Consider the following 23669-nt stretch of genomic DNA (forward strand, 5'->3'; position numbering starts at 1 on the left):
GAGAATTCTTTTAAAAATGGTATGCAAGAGGGCTTTCCCCTCAGCTATTGGATCTAGGCATGAGGTTGCTGTGCCTGCCTGTTCTTACCATCTAGAGGCCACAGTATAGTGCAGATCTCTACTTGGAAAATTATACATTAATAATATCAGAAAATCTTTGGGTTAAATGGCAGAGTTGTGCAACTGAATGTATATTCAAATGTGTCACCAAATGTACAACCATGTGTTCATTCACATGCACATGTATATACATGCACAATTGTCCCACATAATGATGCTCCAATTTCATTACTGTGAATCTGGATGCATATGTTCAAAGGTTGTGTGTGTGTGTGTGTGTGTACGTGCGTGTGTATGCCTATATAGATATAGATATAGGAGAACATACATAAAACACCACCAAAATGTTTACCTGCAGAATATCCCACATTGGAAACTGGAAAAAATACAGAAAGAGGGAAGAATATTATAGAATGAAGCATAAGCTCTCAGGATAACTCTTTAAAAGTGATATTGGTTCTCCCATTTTCCTTAAATGAATAAGTACAGTATGTACCACCATATTAATCTAATTCCACTAAAAACCAGTTTGTGCACATACAGGCCGGTAGTTGTTCTGTCCTTTCAGTAATCTTCTCAATTGTTTTTCCAGACAGAAGAGACTAAATACATGAATGGAAAGTTTGTTAGTAAAATCAAGATCGCACCTGAGGAAAATGTAACACTAACATGTATTGCAGAAAATCAACTAGAAAGAACTGTAAATTCTTTGAATGTATCTGCTAGTAAGTACATTTCTTTTATTTACTTTGTTTTCAATTTGCTGATAATCTTTGTATAGCAAAATCTGTTACCATTTTTAGACAATTTACACACAAGTGCTAAAATAACCACAGTGCTAAAAGGCTTTGTAATGAATTTTAAAAGTGGAGAAATCTTAGTGTAAACAAGTAGGTTTCCTAAAATTGTTGAACATTATAGAATATTATTCTGTAAAATTCTAGAAGATGTGCACTACTCCTACAATTTGAGGAAATATAAGCCAGGCCTGGGAAGTAATATATACACATTTCTTTCCCACAGCAACCAGTCTCCTAGGTGTCCTAGTCTTGAGCTATTTAGGACTTTGTCTGCCAGCAACAGAAGCTTGGTTATAACTTGGAAGCTAACACATTTTCATGGGTGTTTGTGAAACCTGCTTTAAAATGTGCAGAGCAGGATAAATTCTTGTATTATTTTCTCACCTACCTTCACATAAAATAGCCATCACTGTTTCATTTCTCCCTTGAGTGACTGTGTGCTGGAATGTTTTTTTCCAAGTCACTTTATTATCCTCAGAGGAGAAGAGGGAGGCAAACACTTAGCAGCTACTGCAACCTCTCAGAACTATGTTGCCATGGTAAATTTTCACACTTGTTCCTTTTTTGGGAAGACTCCCAGAAATGCAAATTAGTCTAGCTATAGTAACATGCTTCTTGTTGTCAAGCTTCCATGCCACAGAAATCCCTAGTAACTCAAGGTTTTATCAGTACATTCGTTTTTCATCTGCTGTTTTTCCCCATGCTGTTTTCAATTCTATCATCATCATTTTAAACATTTAGTTCAGTCTTTTAACAAGTTGCCTTTTATCTTCTGTTCAAAACCAATGGAACAATCCAATGGAATACTAGATGGAACATGGGACGGCTAGAGAAGCCAGCTTATCCATACCGTATGCCAAGCTGGTGTTATTTCTTATGATTTCCCACTCTTTCGTTGAAGTGGAAATAATGTACAAGAAAGAAGTGGCAAAGTACTACATAGCCTAACTCCCTCCCTTCCCAAAAAGAGTATTTTTCTCACTGTCTTGGTTTTTAGGCCTGTTCCTGGGGTTATTTAGGGCTTTGATTCAGAAAATTGCATGGGATAGACTCCATCAGCTTTAGTTTCTTAGATATGTTTGTCATGATTTCCTATGGGCAAGCAGATGAAGACAGTTATATGACATATGTTCTGAATCTCAAAAGCTAGAGTTGATAGGGGGGAAACAGGTTCCACATTTTGAATAAGCAGGTCAGATATACCCAAAAATAGGTCTATTGTATGATGCACCAAAATGTATGATGGCCAGTGCTATTAGCCTAAGGATTGAGGGCACACATTTCTTCTGGCCAAGATAAAGAGCAAAAAAGGCATGATCAAAAGACTTTGGCTGAGCACCTAAAGTGTCAGGTATTGGTGATGGAGTTCCATATTTGTTTTGTTTGATGAAGCCATCTCCCGAAAACATGCACCCCAATTAAAGGGTTTAGGGCTCCTGCAGATTAGGGCTCCTGGAAATGAGTCTGCAGACCTGTCCCATTCATGTGGCATGTTGAGAACAAGCAGCTGGAGAGACTTCTCAGGGTCCTGCTGCAGCTGCTTGTCTTCATGTTCTCTTTGACTGGGAGAACACTGCATACACCAGTAACCCAATCTGCATTGCCACAGAAATACTTCTGTTGAGCACTGCCAGGCTGAAAAGCTGGGTTTTAGGATCGCATTCAATCATAAATGACCACTAAAAAAATCCCCAAAATTACAAGATTATAAATCTAACATGTGATCTTGTAACTACTGAATACAGGTCTTACGTCAGCATCTACACCAGTGATTCCCAAAGTGGGCGCTACCGCCCCCTGGTGGGCACTGCAGCGATCCAGGGGGCGGTGATGGCCACAGGTGCATTTGGGGGAGGGGCCTCTTCCCAAGTGCTGGAGACAGGGCTGAGCCCCTGAGGCGCCTGTTAAGACATAGGGGTGGAGCTAAAGGAGTGGGCGTGGCTTCTTCCCAAGAGCCCGAGACAGGGCTGAGAATCCATACCTCTCCTGAGGCACTTGTTGAGACACAGAGGGTGGAGCTAGGGAAGGGGGCGGGGCCTCCAAGACAGGGCTGAGCCATACATCTCCTGAGAGGCTTTTTAGGACTAAAGGGCAGGGCTAGGGGTGGGGGCGGGGCCTCTTCCCAAGAGTGCGAGACAGGGCTGAGCCCCTTGAGGCACTTGTTAGAACACGGGGGCAAGGTATAGAGGTTCATCCCCGTCAGGCACTCAGGAAGAGGCCCTGCCCCTCCTCTAGTCCCGCCCCCTGTGCACTGGCAGGCGGCGCAGGACAGGGATAGAAGCTCAGCCCTACCTCAGAACTCGTAACTCCGCCCATCCCAGTCCTGGCCACCCATTTGTGGCCCTGCCCACCTCCCCCTCCAAGCCCTGCATCTTGGACTAGGGGAGAGGCTCAGCCCACCCTCTTGAGCATGAGCCACGCCCACCCCTCTAAGCCACACACCCCCTTTCCAGGGGGTGCTGAGTAATATTTTTTCTGGAAAGGGGGTGATAGACCAAATAAGTTTGGGAACCATTGATCTACACCTTCAGAAAGGCATTACTTGCAGTCCCCAAATTACAAACAAGATAGATTTTGTAAGTTTGTTCTTAAGTGGAATTTATATGTAAGTTGGAACAGGTTTGGAAGATTTCAGCTCACTTTCTATCCCTGTGATAATTGGATTTTGGAAAATTTTGAGAAAGCTTCAGTTGAAACTCTTTTCCCTCATGATAACTTTCAGGAGTGAATGTCCCTTCTTAGGAGTAGATTTCTCTCACTTACTGTTGTCTCACCCCCTTTCTTAACTATGAGTTATTTGTAAGTCAGATGTTTGTAACTCAGGGACTACTTGTATAGCCTTTTAGAATGACAGAAAGCCATTCAAATGCTGTTAGACTACCACATTATAGTATCACAAGGAATAAGGTGTTGTTACCTGGATAAGCTAACTGGAGTTCCAGCCCATGATGTTTTACACTTTTGATATATATCTTCTCCAGGGATGATGTACATGTCTTCAAACTGAGTAAAAAATTCCAATGACTTTCCTCAGTCTGCCCCAAGATACCGCAGACTGTCTGATTCCCCCCCCCCCAATTGCCAAATTCAGAATCTGTCAAAGAGGCAAAGGCCAGAGAAGGTTCTGAAAAGAGAAAGGACGGGTTTGTGAGACTAGTCTATCACCTCTAATGTTGGATAATTTTTCATCTCCTCAACGAGAAAGTTTGAAATGTCTACAGCCCCATAGTCCCTAAGAAAGCATTGCAGACACCCTATGATGCTTCTTAGGACTATGGGGCTGTAGGCCATAAAGAACTTCAATCACATTCATCAACACTACAAGTCTTCTATTTAGAACTGAGTTTTCTGTTAACAATTTCCTGCTTCCCTAATTTGAGTAAAGTCACTGGTAACCTACTCCGTTGAAATACATAACATCAATTGGATTTTATGTCATGATTGTATATGGAGATCATAATCTGTTAACAGTTCTTGGTAAAGACAGTGTTGCTTTAGTGCTTGAGATGGACAGATTATTTTCCCCAAGTATTCCAATTAAGCCTTCAACTATCCTTAGAGAAATATACTAAATTGTATTAAATTTAATAGTGGGATTTTAATGTAACTTAGTAGCACTCAGTTGTTTGTCCCCACATCCTTCTCACATCTTTATTGCCTGTAATTAGGCAAGCCTTTCTGTGATATTGTGCCAATGGAGAAACCAGTGATTATTAAAACTAATACATACTGAAAATCAGACTGAGCAGTCGTTTTCCAAATGAGGATACTGGATGATCAATTCATTGTGAATAGTTTGGTTAACCTTCATGCACTAGAATGGAATCTTTTACTTTCCCAAAAAAATCATATTACTATAGATAATATACAGTATTGTAACCTACATAGCTCTAAATAGTTCTTCAAGGTTTTAGCAATTTATCATGTTTTCGTGTTTCCCCATGAGAAAAAAACCGCCACAAGAAATCTATTGATTTTTGCTTTGGGATACTTTTTTGTTGTACCTAATGTAACGTACTGGAGGAAAATGTCTTATTATATTTTTCAGTAAGTTGTGATGCAGTGAGCAGAAGTCCCATGCTCAGGTTGTCAGTAGGATTGTTGAATTTAAGGAAATGAAAATTTATGTTAAGGGGACAGTGGCATTCATTGAGGGCCTGATATACACAGCAATACTATAAATTTATGTTTTGCTTTACTTTATTTTTATTTCATTTTGTATTTACTGGCTGTTGGTAGAACACACTTGACTCTTTATACACAAAATATCTATTGGACATAAGTCCTTTGTATAACTTGGAAGTGCAAATATATATGAGGATTTGGCTATTTTATGGTTCCTAGTCTCATTCTTAAGAAGCTGGTTCCCTACTCTTAAATTATCCTTGAAACTGGCTGACTTGAATTCATTGATATGGAGAATATTTCTAAAGCAATACAAATATTGGCACAAGTCACTTTTCAGTGGCATTTGCACCATATCCTTTCCATATCACTAGAAGGGGAACCTTTTCCTAAAGTTCGTTTTTCTTTTGGTTTGGTTTTGGAAAAACACAAAGGTTGAGCAATATAGACACACTATTATGAGTTCATGGTACAGTGTCAGCATGAAAGGGAGACAATATTTCAGAAATTATATTACGTCCCATAAATGTTTGGAGGATACAACCCCCTTCCACACAGCTCTATAAGAATCCACATTGAACTGGATTATATGGCAGTGTGGACTCAGATAATCTAGTTCAAAGCAGATATTGTTGATTATTTGCCTTGATATTTTGAGCTATATGGCTGTGTGGAAGGGCCCACATTCTCATTCCAAGAAGCAGTTTCAGTGTTATTTGATGCTGCTGGATATCCCTTATACAAAATGTGCATATTTTCCAACCCTGAACATTTGTTCCTTCCCTCTATGTTTTTAAATCCTAATTTTAAACTTCCTTGTTTTCTATAGCTTTTTGTGTTGTAATTTAAAACTGTTTCATCATCCTGTATGTTTTGATGATATGTTTTTGTCACTCTGCTGTAGCTGTATGGTTTTTTGTGGGGTTGTATTATATCTAGACAATCTACTTTATCCTTGTATTGAAATTGTTTTTTTTTTTATTTGCACTACTCCTTTTATTTCATCCCATTGGCAGTGCTGGCTTTTTGTGTTGTTATTTTATTTATAAAGCATCATGGACATCAATAGTGCTATACAGTGGGCTTTTGGTACCCAAGACATACACACGCAAGTGGCTGCCATAATCTATAGATGCTCAAGTGCATTATATACAATGGCATATGAAAATGGTATCCTTATATAAAATGGCAAAATTAAGGTTGGCTTTTGGGTTTGCTTTTTTTTTTGTTTGTTTAGTATTTTTAAGCTGTGGATAGTTGAATCCACAGATGGAGAATCATAAATAAACAACAAGCACAACATTGAATGCACAAATTGAAGTATATATATCAGGGATGATGAGAGAATTAGGCATAACAAATAATGAATAAGTGGACAACTGTTTCACAATAAGCAAGTTGCCTAGACACTGTAACCTATAGCTTTTCAAAGGATAAAGTCTTTTTTATTGTTAATCTTTAGCTGGTAAAATTTATATTCTGAAACTAAATAGAATACCCCCATGCTGTTTACCTTCTCCAAGTCAACTTGATTTACAGTAGAATTTACAGTCGAGCTTGTAGGAACAATGCCCATGAATTGTGCAGTGTATTTCTCAGCCTGCTTCACGTGTGGGTTGATCAAGGGATGTTTGCATGAATTCACACAAAGATGTGAAATCGGCTCATTTTCTAGAATAATAAAGGATTGAAAAGTCTGCAAGCAAGACAGAGGAACTCATAAATACTCCTAACTAATCATTAGTAAGATTATACTTCTTATTTTTGAATGAAGCCCTTTCAGATGTTACATTATAGCAATATCTTAAAGATTGCTACCTAAAAGGAAAAGAAAATGCAATCATTTTGGTTAGCTGTTGAACACTGCCTTAAGTATGAACTTTTGGCTCAGCTGGAAAAAAATTATATATTGTTAATATAACACAGCAGACTGGAGTTTCAAAAATGATTTTAAGCAGGTTTAAAAATATTTTTATTTTATTTTCAGTAAGTATTCCAGAATCTGATGAACCAGAAGAAAAAAGTGGTGAGTACATAAAAATGGATCACTACTTATTTAAAGAAAAGGCTCTTTTTTCATTATTTCTAACCTGCTTCATTTGTCAGAAAAATAAATCTAGTCCCACAGTTAAAACTCATATTTTAAAAATTAAATGAAGAACTTTAATTCTAAAACCAACGGCTAGTCATAATCAGAGTAAAGCCATTAAATAAATAGGAACTTGATACATCACTGTACGAGTATATTTAAGTTACATTGATTCCGTGGGTCTAGCAACTTGTTTTAAGCCTAAAGTATACAGGTTTGGATCTTAGCTTAAACCTATGACTTAGATTCACTGAAACCAAAGGAACATACTTTTCTCATGCAATAGGATGCAAAAACCAACATTGTGTGAGTTTTCTGACTCCAATGAGAATTCAAAAATATTGCAGGATATAGAAGTGCCTCAAGTCCAAAAGAACCTGATACATCTGTATCAAGTTTGCCTGTATAGAATCATTCATATTTCATCCAAGCATTCAGAGTGCCAAAAACACAACATGGGATAGAAGTAAACTAATATCAAATAAGATTGAAAAATAATGTGTATTCTTCTATCCTAGCCAGGAATCAAGTCCCCCTGCCCTGGGATCAATTTAATTTCTAGGTAGGAGTCAACCTACTGACAATCTGAACACATCACTTCTGTTTCATTTTATTATGACTTGCTTAAAAAACCTGCATGAACCTTTTGTTTTATCCCTGTATGTTGTATTAGTGAGGAAACTACAGTATATCAATGAACAAAAATTAATGTACCTTTTTGTCATTTGTACTTGGCAATTTGCTGAAATTTTAAGCCATATTTGGATAAGCAACTGAGCATAGGAACAGACTTTCTGTAACTATGTTTGTAGAGAGAGTAAATTAATCATATTTTATTCTCTCTACAAACATAGTTATAGAAAGTCTGTTCCTGTGCTCAGTTGCTTATCCAAATATGTAACAATGCCTGGCGAATGGTGTCAGGCATGCCTCCATCTTCTAAGCCAGTGGTTCTCAACTTGTGGATCCCCAGGTGTTTTGGCCTACAACTCCCAGAAATCTCAGCCAGTTTGCCAGCTGTTAGGATTTCAGGGAGTTGAAGGCCAAAACACCTGGAGACCCCAGGTTGAGAACCACTGTCCTAAGCCCATTGGTTTGTGTTTGTTCTGACTGCTCTTGAGGAAAGAAGTCTGTATGCTGCTAGCTAGCCTAGTTTTTCTACAAGAGCAACCAAAGCAAGCTCACTGTATACAGTATGACCCCCCACACCTATGGGACCATTATCATGTAATTTAATGTATCCATATCTGACAAATAGATCTTCTTCAGGTGTTTTCTACACCCTCAGAATAACTCAAGCTAAGCTTTAGTCAAAAGCCCTTAATTTCCATAGGGTTCACTACAGTTTCCTGTATCATGTATGCATAAGAAACCTGTTGATATGGAGATCCTACTGTGTATGCAAGTATTATGGTCTGAATTAAGGCTTATGCACAAGGTTCTGGATGAATTGATTATATATATATATATATATATATATATATATATATATATATATATATATAAGGTTTTATAATGTATTTTAATAATATTATTAACTGATTTGTATGTATTGTTTTGATTTTAATGATTGTGTTTTTGGGCATTCAATTTTGCCAATCTCTGTAAGCTGCCCTGAGTCTCCTCAGGTGAGAAGGGTGGGGTATAAATCCTGTAAATAAATAAATAAATATTAATATATGTAAGTCAGTGGTCCTCAACTTGGGGTCCCCAGATGTTTTTGGCGTTCAACTCCAAGAAATCCTAAAAGCTGGTAAACTGGCTGGGATTTCTGGGAGTTGTAGGCAAAAAACATCTGGGTATCCCTGATTGAGAACCACTGATGTAAGTGATAGTGTCATAGCTTGTCTACATGATGAGTTTAGTTTCCTGCGAATTATGCAACAAATTGTGAGACACGTGGCTAATATTTCACACCCTAGTGCACGTAAGTTAAGATTTTCATGAATTCCATTGATTTCAGTGGGTTTGCTGCATGACTAAGTCTGAATCCAACTTAAAGTATATACAAAAGGTAAGCAAAGATTTTATGGAAGAATAAAAGCCCTTATACAAGTTCATATTATTATTAATCTTAACCAAATGCTATAAGCTATGAAGTATTAGGCTATAATTCTCAAATCATTTCCTCCAAAAGCTGAAATATTAGCAATTCTGGTACTCAGTTATGAGTATTTAGAATAGTCATATAGCTGCAGGCTGAATTCTTAATAGGCACTTCAAAATCTCTTAGGCTCGAGATTCTCGTTGTTTCTTTGAATTTTGCCTGAATTTTCTTCCCATCCTTTTATAGCAGGTTCCAAAACTTTGTGAGGGAAATAACTGGTAGCATTGACATTATCCCAATTTTTTCTCCATTTTTCTTAATGTGCATATTTATGTATACATTTTACCAAATTTACACACTGACTAAAGCATTTTTTTGCGTTCATTTATCAGTTGTACACTTCCGTTTTGAAATGCACACTTTTACGCATCACTTTATTTCCCCAAAAATGCTATAAGCCTTGCATGGCATGTGTAAATTGACCAGACAAGGGAGCATTTCATCTAACAATGAGGGGTGCAAAATGACAGTCTGGGTTGAGACGGTGAAATTGAATGAAATTCTTTTCCATCCATAAGTTTCAATAAACATGTTTTGAGATGGGCACTTATACAATTCTCATATTGCATTAGTTCACCTTCAGAAATGATTTTTCTGTCTTCCAGCAACAGTAAATGGGATCACAGATATGCTAAGGAGGAAATGGTATTAGAATTACAGAAAGTTATGTTTTGTTAATCCTATCAAATGTGTATGCTTCTCACAATGCTTTCTTAAAATCAGTTCCAGTTTAGAAATACTTCTAGATGTGTACAGTCTGTAGTGAATTTCTTATGCTTTGTTTGACCAAATATTTTCTTCTTTTGTTCTAGATGATAATATGGAAAATGTTAATGACCAGGCAAAACTAATAGTAGGAATCGTGGTTGGTCTTCTTCTAGCAGCATTGGTTGCTGGTGTTGCTTACTGGCTATATGTGAAGAAATCAAAGTAAGACTTGACTAATAAAATTCTTAATGTTCTACTGTTATAAAAGATACACTCTCACCAAAAAAGAAGGTAATCCATAGACAAGGTAGCAGGGCTGCAAATACACTCTCTGTCCAGTTGCTACAAAAGTCACTTTTGACGGGGAAAGCAAGGATCTAAAAATGTTATTTTTATATTACAAATCCCAGAATCCCATCTGCCTGCCAGCCAGCTATTTCAGACTATCTTCCAAGATGATTTCTGGAGCACAATCTAAAATAAAATTTGTATCCTGTTAGGAAGGAACATGGAAAAAGGTATTGTTGACAAATAACCTTAAAGCAGTGGTTCTCAACCTGTGGGTCCCCCAGGTGTTTTGGCCTACAACTCCCAGAAATCCCAGCCAGTTTACCAGCTGTTAAGATTTCTGGGAGTTGAAGGCCAAAATATCTGGGACCCACAGGTTGAGAACCACTGCCTTAAACCACTGGCAAGCTGGTATGGGAGCAGGTTCATTTTCCAAGGAACTAGGTCCTGAGCCATCAGGCTAATAAGTTGAGTTGTCATGTAAAAGAAAGTAGTTACATGGGGAGACTATTGCCTTCCTGGAGACTCCAGTGTTGTACATTCACTCAGCATTGTCTCTGGCAAACTATTCTTCAACAGGAGCTCTACAGAACCAAATAAGCTCACTGTTTTCATAAATCCAAGTTTCTTGTATATAGTCTTTCCTTGTGTTTTTGTTCATGCCATAGTAACATAGAATTTTGGAACTACTAAGAGAATTTTGGGAGAACTTTTGCTTGTTTTTAAAAAAATATATTTAAATTGATACTGTTACACATATTTTTCAAGTAAACTTTTATCACTTTAATGCTGTAGATACAGGGCAAGTATGCTGGTTATGAAATACACTACATTATTTATCCTGTTTAAATTATCTTTTGTTGGTATAAAATGGCAGTGTGCTAAGTGCAGCTTGTGGGCTGCATTCATCCTTCCCCAACCCCCCAATGTCATTTTGATGTGGGGGACATTTGTAGAAAAATGGTCCCAGATACTCTCTAAGACTCAGGTGTCAAATATGACTCAGGTGTCAAATACACATCATTTTATATGGCTCATAGGGCTTTCAATGTGAGGGCAACATAGTTACATTTGTACAGCCTTACAATTACAAATGGCCCTTTGAAAGCAACTACATATAAGGATGTTGTGGTCCTCAGTGAAAATGAGTTTGACACCTCTGCTCTAAGGGATATTGACACTATTTTGTCATAGTTTGAGACCCCTGGGTAGTTTAGGCCCAGGAAAAGAAATGTTTAAACCTGGAAGTGACTTGGACATGAACTTATGTACCACCCAACCCAAAAACTTCCATTAATTAAACTAATAAATTAAATGTTTAAAGTGACTATTCGGATGGATTTGGCCATAAAGTTACTGTATTCATTTATTGCGTCCTGGTGGTTTTCATCACAGAGTGGCATGCATCGTATTTCCTAATTGTGGGATTCCCATGGCATACAGTTAACCATCGTATGAATAGGCTCCTGACAGGTTTCAGATGAGACTGTATGTACATAATCTTACTACACATACTAGCCTTTAGCATTCGAGGGATTTTTTTTTTCACTATTAGGGGAGGAAAAAGGGAGGAATAAAAATACTTCTGATATGAGATGGTTGGTTTACTCATATGTGCTGTGTACAAAAAATGCTATAATGAAACAATGTTATATTTAGGTCTTGTGTAGAAATGTGACAAAATGTGTAGTATTTTTATTTCTCAAAGATGGAGTAAAACATCTGTTATTTCATAATGTTTTTTCTTCGTGTACTCTGTGAATGCACACTAATGGAGAAGCTGCGCCTGCGCAGGTTCCGACGGAAACTCTTCCAAGCTGAAGTTCAAATTTTGGCGGTAACCACGCCCCCCTTTCCAAGGGGCATATAAGGCAGCCCCAGGCGCCCGCTCTCCAGTTCCTTTTTTTCCGCCGCAAGGTTCACTTCGGACTCTTCGCATGTCTACTACTCGTTTCAAACGCTGCACGCAGTGCGCTGCTAAAATTCCTGATTCAGACGGCCACGCCAAGTGCCTCTTCTGTCTTGGCGAGGCTCACGAGGCTCATGTGGTCGGTACCTGCCGCTTCTGCCTAGCTCTCACGGCTCAGGCCAGAAAGAACAGAGCCGCTAGGCTCAGAGCGGCGCTCTACGAAAGATCTCTCGCGCCAGAACCGACTCCGTCGACGTCGGGTATGTCGTCGTCTTCAGCTCTGAGAGCAATGTCGGTCCACCAGCTAAGCCTCCGACAGCTAAAGCCTCCTCGGTCTCGTCCAGGGAGTCCAGGACCTCCAGGGCCGCTAAACCGGTCAAGCCACCGTGTACTGTGACGACGGCTACCGTGTCGACCCGCTCCGGAAAGGTGGGGCCTTCCTCGACGTCGAGCTCTCTGGCTTCGGTGACCTCGATCCGCTCTCGTATCGGCTCCCCTCCGTCCTCCTCTGCTATCAAAATAGCCTTTAAGAGGGCTCACGAGGAGTCTCGTCGAGTGCAATCTGACTCAGCTGTGGTTCCTCCCACACCTGGCAAGTCCTTGAGGGTTGCATCCAAGCAACCGCCGACAAAAAAACGGCTGACTCAGCGCTCCTCTTCCTCGGCTTCCTCAAGGAAAGACCCGCCGTCCTCCTCGGCAACCTCCTCGAGAAGGTCTTCTCCAATTGTGCCAGCCCAGAGGCCTAGAGATGTTTCTCAATCTCCATTGCACCCCCTGTCTGACGGGGAGCTGCAGGACTCACCCCACCACTCTACCCAAACGGTGGTCAGGGTGCCGGTGCCGGAGCCTCTTGCGCCGCCTCATTCTTCGCGCCAACAGCTCTTCCCTCCCACCTCGACACCGGAGCGTGGCAGACAAACGTCTCGCCTGGCTCGAGCAGCCCAGGCCTCAGCCTCTAAAGATCCTCGGCTCCCGGCCCTCTCTTCCCGTGAGGCCATGCCTCCCCCCGAGACTGTGCTTTCTTCTCCCCCTCAGTCCCCCCAAGGGGCTGAGGAGGAAGATGTTGACATTGACCGCCCAGACTCTGTCCTCTCGGCTTCGGTAGTCTCTCTCGGACTCGACCTCTCTCCTCCTCACGATGCGTATGAGGCGGACCCGCCTTCTCCTACTGACAATATTCGTGCTTTCTCTGATCAAATGGTCAGAATGGCCGACGCCCTGGGTTTGGAGATCAAGCAGACTTCCAAAGCAGTGTCTGACCCAGTTTTCAAAAGGGTGCAGGCCCAAGCTCCGCCGGCCACGCTACTCCCTTTCCTGCCTTATCTCTTGGACATTATCCAGGCCTCCTGGAAAACCCCTTCCTCCATTCCCCCGACCTCGAAGAGGATCGAGACTTGGTACCGTACCGACGACGATACCTTGGAGTGGCTGAAACACCACCCCGACCCCAACTCCCTGGTCGTCAAGGCCTCCCAATCCTCAGGTCGTCAGTCGAACACTCCGGCCGACAGAGAAGGGAAGCGCTTCGACGCTGTGGGTCGAAAGCTTTACTCCGGAGCCCTTTTACTTTGCCGGATGGCAAACTATGGAGCCTGCATGGGTGCCTACCAGCATATTATCTGGGAGAAGGCACAGCCCTTCTTCGCTAAACTGTCGGACGAAGACCGCTCCGTCCTTACCACCCTCCAACAGGAGGCTGACTCGCTTGCCCACCATCAAATCCAGATGGCGAAACATACCGGGGACACGGCGGGCAAGATGATTGCTCACGCGATCGCCATCCGTCGCCACGCCTGGCTGAGGTCGTCAGGTCTCTCCTCATCTTCCAGACAGGTCATTGAGGACCTCCCCTTTGATGCACTCGGACTATTTAACTCCGGTACCGATGACAAACTCAAGTCTAATCATGACTTTAAAATTCTTGCGTCTAAATGTGGCGACCAACCGCAGCCACAGCGCACCCGCTGGTTCCCTCACCGCTTCCGTCGCTTCCCGCCGCAATCCTTCCGGCACCAATCTTTCAAGTGCCCCTCGGGCTCGAGCAATCAAAGCCATCACCAACCCCGTCGGGGACCTCATCCGCAAAAGCAACGGGGTCGAACCACCCCCGCTCCTCCGCAGGCTAACCGGCGTACCTGACGCCATCCCCTTTTGCCAAAGCTCCTCGTCCGCTACCGATGTAGAGCCCACGCTGCCTCGACCCTCCTGTGCCTTCGCCGACCGCCTGGCCCCCTTTTACAATCAATGGGAGTCCATCACTTCAGATGCTTGGGTTCTTCGCATTGTCCAAGAGGGCTATGCCTTAGAGTTCACAGAGCTCCCACCTACAGGTCACATTCTCTCTTCAACTCCTTCTCCAGAGATACTGGCCGAAATCGATGCCCTCCTGGCCAAAGGGGCCATCCGTCCCTCCCCTCCCGAACTGGACCCTCAAAGTTTCTTCTCCAGATACTTTACAGTCCCGAAAAGGGGGGGGAGCTACGCCCCATTCTGGACCTAAGGGCCCTCAATATCTTCATTCGCCCTTCCAAATTCAGAATGGTCTCTATTGCCTCTATTCTCCCGATGCTGCAGCTGGGAGACTACTTTGCCTCCATAGACTTACGAGACGCCTACTTCCACGTGGCGATACGGGAGGCTCACAGACGTTTCCTCTGTTTCAAAGTCCTTGACCAAACCTACCAATTTACTGTTTTACCCTTCGGTCTTGTCACGGCTCCAAGGGTCTTTACCAAGGTCGTCGCCGCCGTAGCGGCCCACCTCAGGCTGCATGGCATCATGGTCTTTCCTTATCTGGACGACTGGCTTCTGGTCGGGCCCGACCCTGTACTTCTCGAGAGCCACGTCTCCTTCACGCTGCGTCTCCTAAAATCTCTCGGCCTTCAACTCAATGCCAAGAAGTCAAATCTCTCCCCGTCGACCAAAATCCGATTCATCGGAGCTCTCTTCGACTCCGTCACAGAGACTGTCTCGCTACCGCTCAACAGATTCCTAGCTCTCCGCCACCAGATCGCCCTATGTCGATCCGCCCGGAGGGTCCGAGCCCGTGCCATTCAAGTCCTTTTAGGCCATATGGCCTCCACGGTTCTCACCACCCCCTTCGCCAGGCTGCGTCTTCGGGTTCTACAAAGGTGGTTTATAGACACTTTCAAGCCGCTCTACCACCACAACTCCAAGTACTTGTCGATACCGTCAAACGTTCGCCAATCCCTCTCATGGTGGACGTCTCACCGGAACGTGTGCAGGGGCCTTCCATTTCATCCAACCCTACCTTCAATAACCATAACCACGGACTCCTCCACCTACGCTTGGGGAGCCCACATGAGCGGCCTGACGGTCCAAGATCTTTGGTCCCCATCCGAGAGGACCAACCACATAAACTTTCTCGAGCTTCTCGCCATCCTCAAAGCCCTGAAAGCCTTCTCCCGCCTCATCTGCCACAAATCCATCCTCATTCAATCGGACAATCTGGTAGCAGTATTCTACATCAACAAACAGGGCGGTACGGGTTCGAGAAAGTTGATGCACCTCTCCTCCCGCCTCTGGTTTTGGTGCATAGCCCACGACGTCCAGGTCTCCGCGATTCACCTTCCGGGTGCCCAAAACGACTTGGCAGATGCCCTCAGCAGGATGACATCCTCCTCTCACGAGTGGAAGCTCGATCCCGAGATTCTCCACAATCTGTTCCTCGACTGGGGGCGACCTACTCTGGACCTTTTTGCCTCCCCCCAGAACGCTCAGCTACCCCGCTACGGAGCGAGGCTTCCCCCGAACTCCTTTCCCGGCTGCCTAGGGGACGCCTTTCTGCTAGACTGGTCAGCGGAGATGCTTTATCTCTTTCCCCCTATTCCCCTCATACCGAAAGTCCTCGAAAGACTCCTCTCGATCTCGGTCACAGCGATTCTCATAGCTCCGGCCTGGCCCCGCCGACCGTGGTATCCAGCCCTTCTTCGTCTCTCCAGAGGAACGTTTCGCCCTCTGCCTCCCTCGCCGTACCTTCTCTCGAGAGAGGACGGTCAAATTCTTCACCCGGACCTTCCTTCTCTTCATCTCACTGCGTGGAGGATTCTTACCTAACCTCCCTTCCGCAAAACCTCCAAGATGTTCTTCGGGCAGCCCATAAGCCGTCTACAACTAAAGCTTATACCTACAAACTTTCTCGCTTTCACGCCTTCCTTCGATCCCGTAATATCGACTCCTTTTCAACCTCGGTATCGGTGGTCCTCGACTTCCTTATGACTCTCGTCGAGAGGAAACTCTCTCTCGCTTCTATTAAGGCTTACCTCGCAGCTCTTTCCTGGTCTTTTCAACGCCATGGTCAGCCGTCTCTCTTCTCTCACCACCTGATCAAAACATTTCTCCGAGGCTACAACAACATCTGCCCACCGTCGCTACCACCTACGCCGGGCTGGAACCTCGAACTTGTACTCTCTCAACTCACTTCTGCTCCCTTCGAACCACTAGCCTCAACTGATCTCCGCTTGCTTTCGTGGAAACTGGCCTTTCTAGTGGCAATCACTTCGGCACGACGGCCATCCGAGCTTGCTGCTCTCAGGGTCGATGAGCCTTACCTACATTTCCACCACGACCGTGCTGTCCTTCGCCCGGACATTACCTTTCTCCCTAAGGTAGTGTCAGCTTTCCACCTCAATCAGGACATTGTTCTACCAGCTTTCTTCTCTAACCCCTCCTCTCCTCTCGAGCGAAAACTGCACCTTCTCGACGTTCGCAGGGCGCTCCTCTTCTACAAGGACCGTACCAAGGGCATCCGTAAGACTCAGAGACTCTTTGTCGCCTATGCCCCGGACAAGTTGGGTAATCCCATCTCCTCCCAAAGGTTGTCCCATTGGATTGCTCAGGCCATTGAGTTGGCTTACGAGCTGGCCAAACGCCCTCCCCTTCCATCCATCCGTCCGAGATCAACGAGGGGCCTCTCGGCTTCGACCGCCTTCCTCAGAGGTATCCCGCTTGACTCCATCTGTAAAGCGGCAATCTGGTCGAACCCACTTACGTTTGTCTCTCACTACAGGCTAGACAATAAAGCCCTAAAAGACTCGGCCTTCGCAAGATCAGTACTCTCATCTTGCCTATCCTGACTCTCAAACGTCCTTCTTCTCCCTATACTCACCCGCAGGTGACTCTCTATACCTCTCCTTCAAGTTATGGGCCAGTTTTTCTCCCCATACCTACCTCTGGGGATATGTTTTTTCCCTGATTGTGTTGGACAGTTGCTCTGCAACACTTTATTGACCCTGACGGGTGTGTCAAGTTGTGTGATGTTTACCCCTCTCCCTTGGGAGAGTGTTTATATGCACTGTACTCAATTTCTGTGTTTCTATTACGTTTATTCAGTATTTCCTAATATGTTCTGTTTTCTTGTACTATGCTCATGCTGGCATTGCACTGGTCCTTTCGGACAACTTATTGCACTGGTCTCTTGGGACTGTTATCTCAACGTGTCCTAATAAACTTATGTTTGGACATTCACTGGTTGTCGAGTTTGCCTTGTCCCACCATCCGGGACCTTAGCGTGTCAGTCTCCATTAGTGTGCATTCACAGAGTACACGAAGAAAAAGGACAGGTTGCTTACCTGTAACCATGTTTCTTCGAGTGTACTCTGTGAATTCACACAAACCCGCCCTTCCTTCCCCTCTGGCAAACCTCTCCCTTTCTCGTTGCCTTGGCGGCGTAGGAACTGGAGAGCGGGCGCCTGGGGCTGCCTTATATGCCCCTTGGGAAGGGGGGCGTGGTTACCGCCAAAATTTGAACTTCAGCTTGGAAGAGTTTCCGTCGGAACCTGCGCAGGCGCAGCTTCTCCATTAGTGTGAATTCACAGAGTACACTCGAAGAAACATGGTTACAGGTAAGCAACCTGTCCTTATCTTGAATGTATCTTTGTGATAAGCTCTAAGCATGATGTTAATAGACAAATGTATTCCATTGAATGCTTGTTTGTAAGCCATGTCCTCCTTTATAGGTTCAATTCAGATTGCATGAAACACTTTCATTTATTCCAAGTGCTGTATATATTCATGGATAAGTCAACATATATGTTAATTGAGGACAGGGCCCAAAATTATCAATTATAATATGTTGAGTGTCATTCTGAAGAGAGGAGCCAACCACTCTGGGATGCCAATGGCAATATCAATTTCCTCCTCTGGCATTCAGAAAAGCCTTTTACCACTGTTCTTAGAGAAGTAATGGTTTCTTTTTTGATGAGCATTAATCCTTATTCGAATACAGTAAGAAAAGGCAAACTCTAATATACCACAGGGAAACCTTAAAGAAGCACCAACCTCCTCTACATTCCCAGTGCTTCATCCCCGCCAGTCCACATTAAAAAAGACTTGAAGTGGTACCGTGACAAAGAAAGAAGAGGAGGTCTGTGTTTCTTTTAGGTTTTTCTAAGATTGACTGCTGTACTTAGAAAAAAATGATTTCTTTTTTTAAAATGAAGTTAAAGTACAGTATTTCACTCATGGATAAGTTAACCAGGTTTTTTCAGGTTAATATTTTACTAAAATGTACACAAGTATTTACAGAAAGTGACTAATTCTTAAAGGGTGGTGATTCAGGAAGAATTTTTAAATTCCCCTTTTTATTGTGGGACTGAAGAAGTATGTCTGGCCTTTTGTCTGTCTCAATTTCCTGTATTTTTCAAGTTTGTCATCAATGGGAAAAGGGGAAAAAAACAGGAATATCTCATCCCTATCATTTAAGTAAGTTATAAGTTCAAATCCAGCAGTGATCAGCCTTGCTTTATACACAGGAATATTGCTTGGAGAAGTGTGAAGATTTTAAGATGTCTTGTAAGGATCCCATCTGTTATATCTTCTTTTGTCACACCTTTGAGTCTGACTACTGAGTTGGTTGAACGTAAGCAGCACCAACCTTTTTCCAAAGATGTTGAATCACAGCAAAAAATAGAGACCACGCTTGATAGTCCCATGCATGATCTTCACATACTGATAGAAGTCTTTCGAGCAGGCTTTCCCAAACATGTACACCAGTCCTCCTCTCAAGGGATAATAGCAATAAGGGTCCCACCATACAATTTCTTTATGGAACCTATAAAAATAGTGTTCTATAAATTCAAAATCCACTTGACTGCTTTTTGTACAATTTAAGCAGAAATTCTAATGTCATCACAATACCATTTCTCTGATTAGAAATGGCAGCCTCAACTGGCTGTTCTTTATGGAAAAAAGAGAATCTATCATAATGTCAACTTTCTCAAATGTAGTTTAGTAATCATTTACAAATGAGATGCTGCTTGTAGTGCCTGTACATCTTGCCATCCATTAAACTTCAACTATCTCAGCCTTTGCAGAATCATTTTAAGATCGCTTTCCACATCCTGCTGTCCTCCATTACGGCTTCCAAACTCTGTTGTAGACATAGTCAGCATGCTGATACCACTTCATTCCTATTCTCCGAATGAATTCCTCCAGTAGCTCAACTGATGCTGGGGGACAATATGGAGTTTTGCAGTAGCAATTCAAGTACCACAAGGCACATGTTGCTCAGTACTAGGAAGTTCTTCTGGAAATACCAGAACCACCATGTTACTGTGGTGTTACAGAGGCTGTGAATTGTAGTTCATCATATCTGGATGATAGAATGAAGCTCTAAAGAGTATCACTGGAATCCAGATCTGGACACATTTTTCAGAAACTTGTCTATGGCTCCCACTATTTACAAGAGTTAAGGATTATGTTAGTCTCGGTGCCCTATTTTCTTGCCTATCGGCTGAAGTTACTTGAATATCTACCTTGATAGCTCGTTCTCCCTTTGTCTCCCAACTATTTTAATTCTCCCTTTCCCCTTCATTTTGGCAACTTGTGGGATTCCTTAACATAGGTATAGATCTCTGTGTTGTTTTACCACAGTTGATACAATAGCATTCATTGGTGGAAACCTACTGCTATCCTAATGAGATGAATACTAAAGGCCATGTTTGCATAACTGACTGGAACTAAGTCCAAAAACACATAATAATGTTTTTAATGGTTAAGATCATATAAAGGAAGACCAATTGGCTTATTCTCAAGATGTTTAAAGAAGACAATCAAGCTAATACATATTAGTTAGATTATGCTGGATACTGAGTAATTTATTTGTTGTTAAATTATGGATAATTGCTATACCTGTCACTTCTGAATAAAACCTAATCAGCTGAATTATCACTGTAGGCAATCTTCTATTTTCATCATGAATTTGTCTCTTAGTATTAATCATTGTTTCTGTTTTCTGGGCAAATTGTGGGACCATATTTAACAAAATGAGAGTTTCACATCAAATTAATGCCCAAAGAAATGCAAGTTGATTTTTTAAATCCTTCCTGACACACTCCTCAATCACAAAATTTGATATCCACATAGGCTACCCCACTCAAGCAGTTTTTGAACTATTATTCATATAATCTCTGTCCCCAAAGGGATGTCAACGGAGAGTCTGAGAAGGAGGCAGCACAGAACATTCAAACCCTCCCGAGGCAAGAAAGTTACTTCTTTATGTGTGTTGTGATTTGTAGAATTTCTATTGTCTTGTCATACCCCTGTAACAAGAACTTGATATAATGCCCAAAAAGGATATTGAGATTTTCTACAGTTCCATCAAAACATGGAGGCTGGTATTTTACATTGGGGTTACATATTTATAACCTAGAATTACAGATCTGTTCCATTTTCAGATATGCTGTGTATTCACAATTGTTGCGCTATTGTGATGATCATAGATATCCCCAGAACCTACTTTAAACTCCAGGGGATGTGAGGGAGCTCATTGTCCCGTGGCTTGGGGAAGGGAAGGGCTAGCCATGCAGACGTGCCCCACTTACATACACTGCAGTTACTTGAGTTTAAGGTGGGTTCCAGGGGCTAATTTCTTAAATCATTCATACTGTGAATGTGATGTGGGATGTTGGCTATTATTTTTATAAGCGAACAGGAAAAAATTGACATAAACCCCCTTAATTGGCCTTAATTCATAATACAGCTTCAAAAACCTTGGTGGGATATATATATATATATATATATATATATATATATATATATATATATCTTTGTTAAATCATTCTCTTTGAATGAGAGTCTAAAGGCCTATCTCTTCCATGTCTGTCTGAATGCTTGTGTATGTGTGTTAAAAATTTACATGCCCCATCTACACTGTTACTTAATGCAGTTTCAAACTGCATTATATGGCAATATAGATAGGACCTGAGTGTCAAGTAAAAAAATGTTTGACATTTTAGATATGAGGCCGTTTTTACAACTAACAATAGTGAGGAACGTTTTAGATGTGCTTGTTTTCAGTGGGAAAATTCTCAGACCTATTTGCTTTGCATTGTTGGTGTTTAATTGCTATTTTTTCACTAAGAGAAATGAGACCTTATAAAATTAATGACCGTCTCTCTTTTCACTTTTTAAATTAATTTGAAAAGGCCAACTAACCTTTTGGTTCATCAGGTATAATGTTAATTCATTTTCCAGTGAAGTTTTTTTTTCCTTAAGAGTACCCTGGCCATTGCCTATCCAAACTCAAACCAGCCCTTAGATGTTCTTAGCTGGCTATTATGTAAGGTGGATCATCTCATTCCTTGGATTACTTAATTTTTTTAAGGTTTTTCTTTTTATATTGGAGTTGTTGAATTGAGATTGTTTTTGATGTTTGATCATGTCATCTATATTGAAACCTTAAGTTGTGGGCCTCTTACATATACTTACCCATTCAAACCATTGGACCTTACATTCAAGTGAATATATATTAATAATTTCCAATAGGTTGAAGAGAGTAAAGGATTAACCGTTCAGAAAAACAAAAATGAAATCATTAGGCATTGGAAATTTCAGATTAAATATATCACAAAAAGCCATCTTTCTCACACAGATGGTACTATGGGTAGTGTTGGATATCTGCATCACAGAGTTACGTTCTAGGTCTTGGACAATAATAATAACAATGCCTACCTTTGAAAATAAGCAAAATGTTAACTTAAGAAGTTTAACACATATTAACATATTAATCAAATTTGCAAATAATCACATCCACAAAAGTTAAAACTGCAAATGTGGAAGGCTAGCTGTATTTATTTATGTGAGCATCTGCTTATCTTTGTTACTATGACACATTCTTTTTCTTTACAAATCTCTTTCATTTGGATCATTCAATATTAGTAATATACTTACACTAAACTATCTCTTATCTTTAAAAGTTCTTTTTTGTTGTCATCTTCCCCAAGAAAACTCAAACATACCGCTTCTGAATACAAATAAATTTTCATAACATTTCCCTTTGTTCTTTCTTAGTCAGTAATGCCCTCTCTGTAATAATCTTCTTAAAACAGATTGGTGCCAACATCCATTCAATGTATTTTGGCAACAAACTTAACATTCTTCATTTTGGCCTTTTGATTTCTATTACAGTTCTCCCTCTGTTTTGTTATGAAACTAATGCATGATGATTAACTTTTACACAATTTATGAGAAACATGTTAATTTTAGTAATGTATCATATACCCATTCCTCTGTTCATGTAGGTGGTTTACAGAGAACTGTTTTTTTAAACAAGGAATATAGCAGAAATATCACCATTTTAATATATAATTTTATTTTCTTCCTTCATTTCCTATGTACAACTCATTTTCTCACCTTTTAAATTTAAAATCTCACAACAGCTTTCCCCATGCTTTTGCATAAAGATATACTTCCATATAATATTAACAGTTTTATGCTTGTTATTGGGGATGACAAGGCAATGATATTAACAATTCACTTTCAGAGACAAAAATCTCAATCTGGTGATAACTAATTAGAGACAACCCAGTGTAGTAACAAAATAAATAACTTGGGGGGGATGGCATTTCCAATATAAGATCTCATTATCAACACAGAATACAGTAGCTGCCATGATTGCAACTAAAAAGTGGCAGAATAGGGCCATTCTCTTTCCCCTCATAAGGAATCCCACCACCACAACCACCAAGTTACCTAATGTGTTCTTACAGTTGATCCCATCTGGAGCAGAAGAATGAGTGGTGGTGTTAGATACAAACAGAAAAATTGGATCAAATTGGGAATGACTGGAGAGAATTTTACTTGAGTAAGAAAGAGATAGAGGTATTCAATCGAGATAATTCATTAGGTTAGTAATGAGAAGCCAGGGGAGTTAATGAGATCAGGAATGTGTTATAAAGAAAAACCTGATTGTTAGCAATAAATATTAAAGACAGCACTCAATAAGGTTTGAATAGTTTATTAGACAGAATCACTGTTCTATCCAACCACAGTCTGAATAGTGTGCATAATATCTTTTACCCCATGCACTGGCTTTCACGTACAATGTTGAGAATATAAGAAGAACCCAGCTGGTTTAGACTAAACATCTATTTCAAGTATAGGCATCTGTAGTTTTTTTTTGGGGGGGGGGGGGTATTTTAGTACGAAGTACTTCAGGGGTCACACAGGCTACCAAACAACAAACAGAGCAGGGGAAGAATTGTTGCTCCTATAGGCTAGTGAGAGAGTCGGCTTTCTCCTTTTTACTTACTTGCTTTCGATCCCTCCCTTGCCTTTTTGCCG

General features: G+C 41.5%; 1 protein-coding gene across 8 annotated transcripts in view; it reads left to right on the top strand.

Annotated features, from left to right (window-relative positions):
* Positions 1-23669, top strand: part of alcam (activated leukocyte cell adhesion molecule) — a 214307-nt gene that overhangs the window by 182072 nt on the left and 8566 nt on the right. For 3 of the 8 annotated variants that reach the window (XM_062974832.1, XM_062974838.1, XM_062974835.1), the window contains 4 exons: positions 657-785; positions 6973-7011; positions 9994-10111; positions 20528-20584. In XM_062974832.1, coding sequence (XP_062830902.1) covers positions 657-785; positions 6973-7011; positions 9994-10111; positions 20528-20584 — 343 coding nt within the window. The remainder of the gene's footprint in view (positions 1-656; positions 786-6972; positions 7012-9993; positions 10112-20527; positions 20585-23669) is intronic. The other 5 variants (XM_062974836.1, XM_062974839.1, XM_062974837.1 and 2 more) reach the window with 3 other exon arrangements.

Source organism: Anolis carolinensis, chromosome 3 (genome assembly GCF_035594765.1).
Source record: "Anolis carolinensis isolate JA03-04 chromosome 3, rAnoCar3.1.pri, whole genome shotgun sequence".
NCBI classification, from domain to species: domain Eukaryota; kingdom Metazoa; phylum Chordata; class Lepidosauria; order Squamata; family Dactyloidae; genus Anolis; species Anolis carolinensis.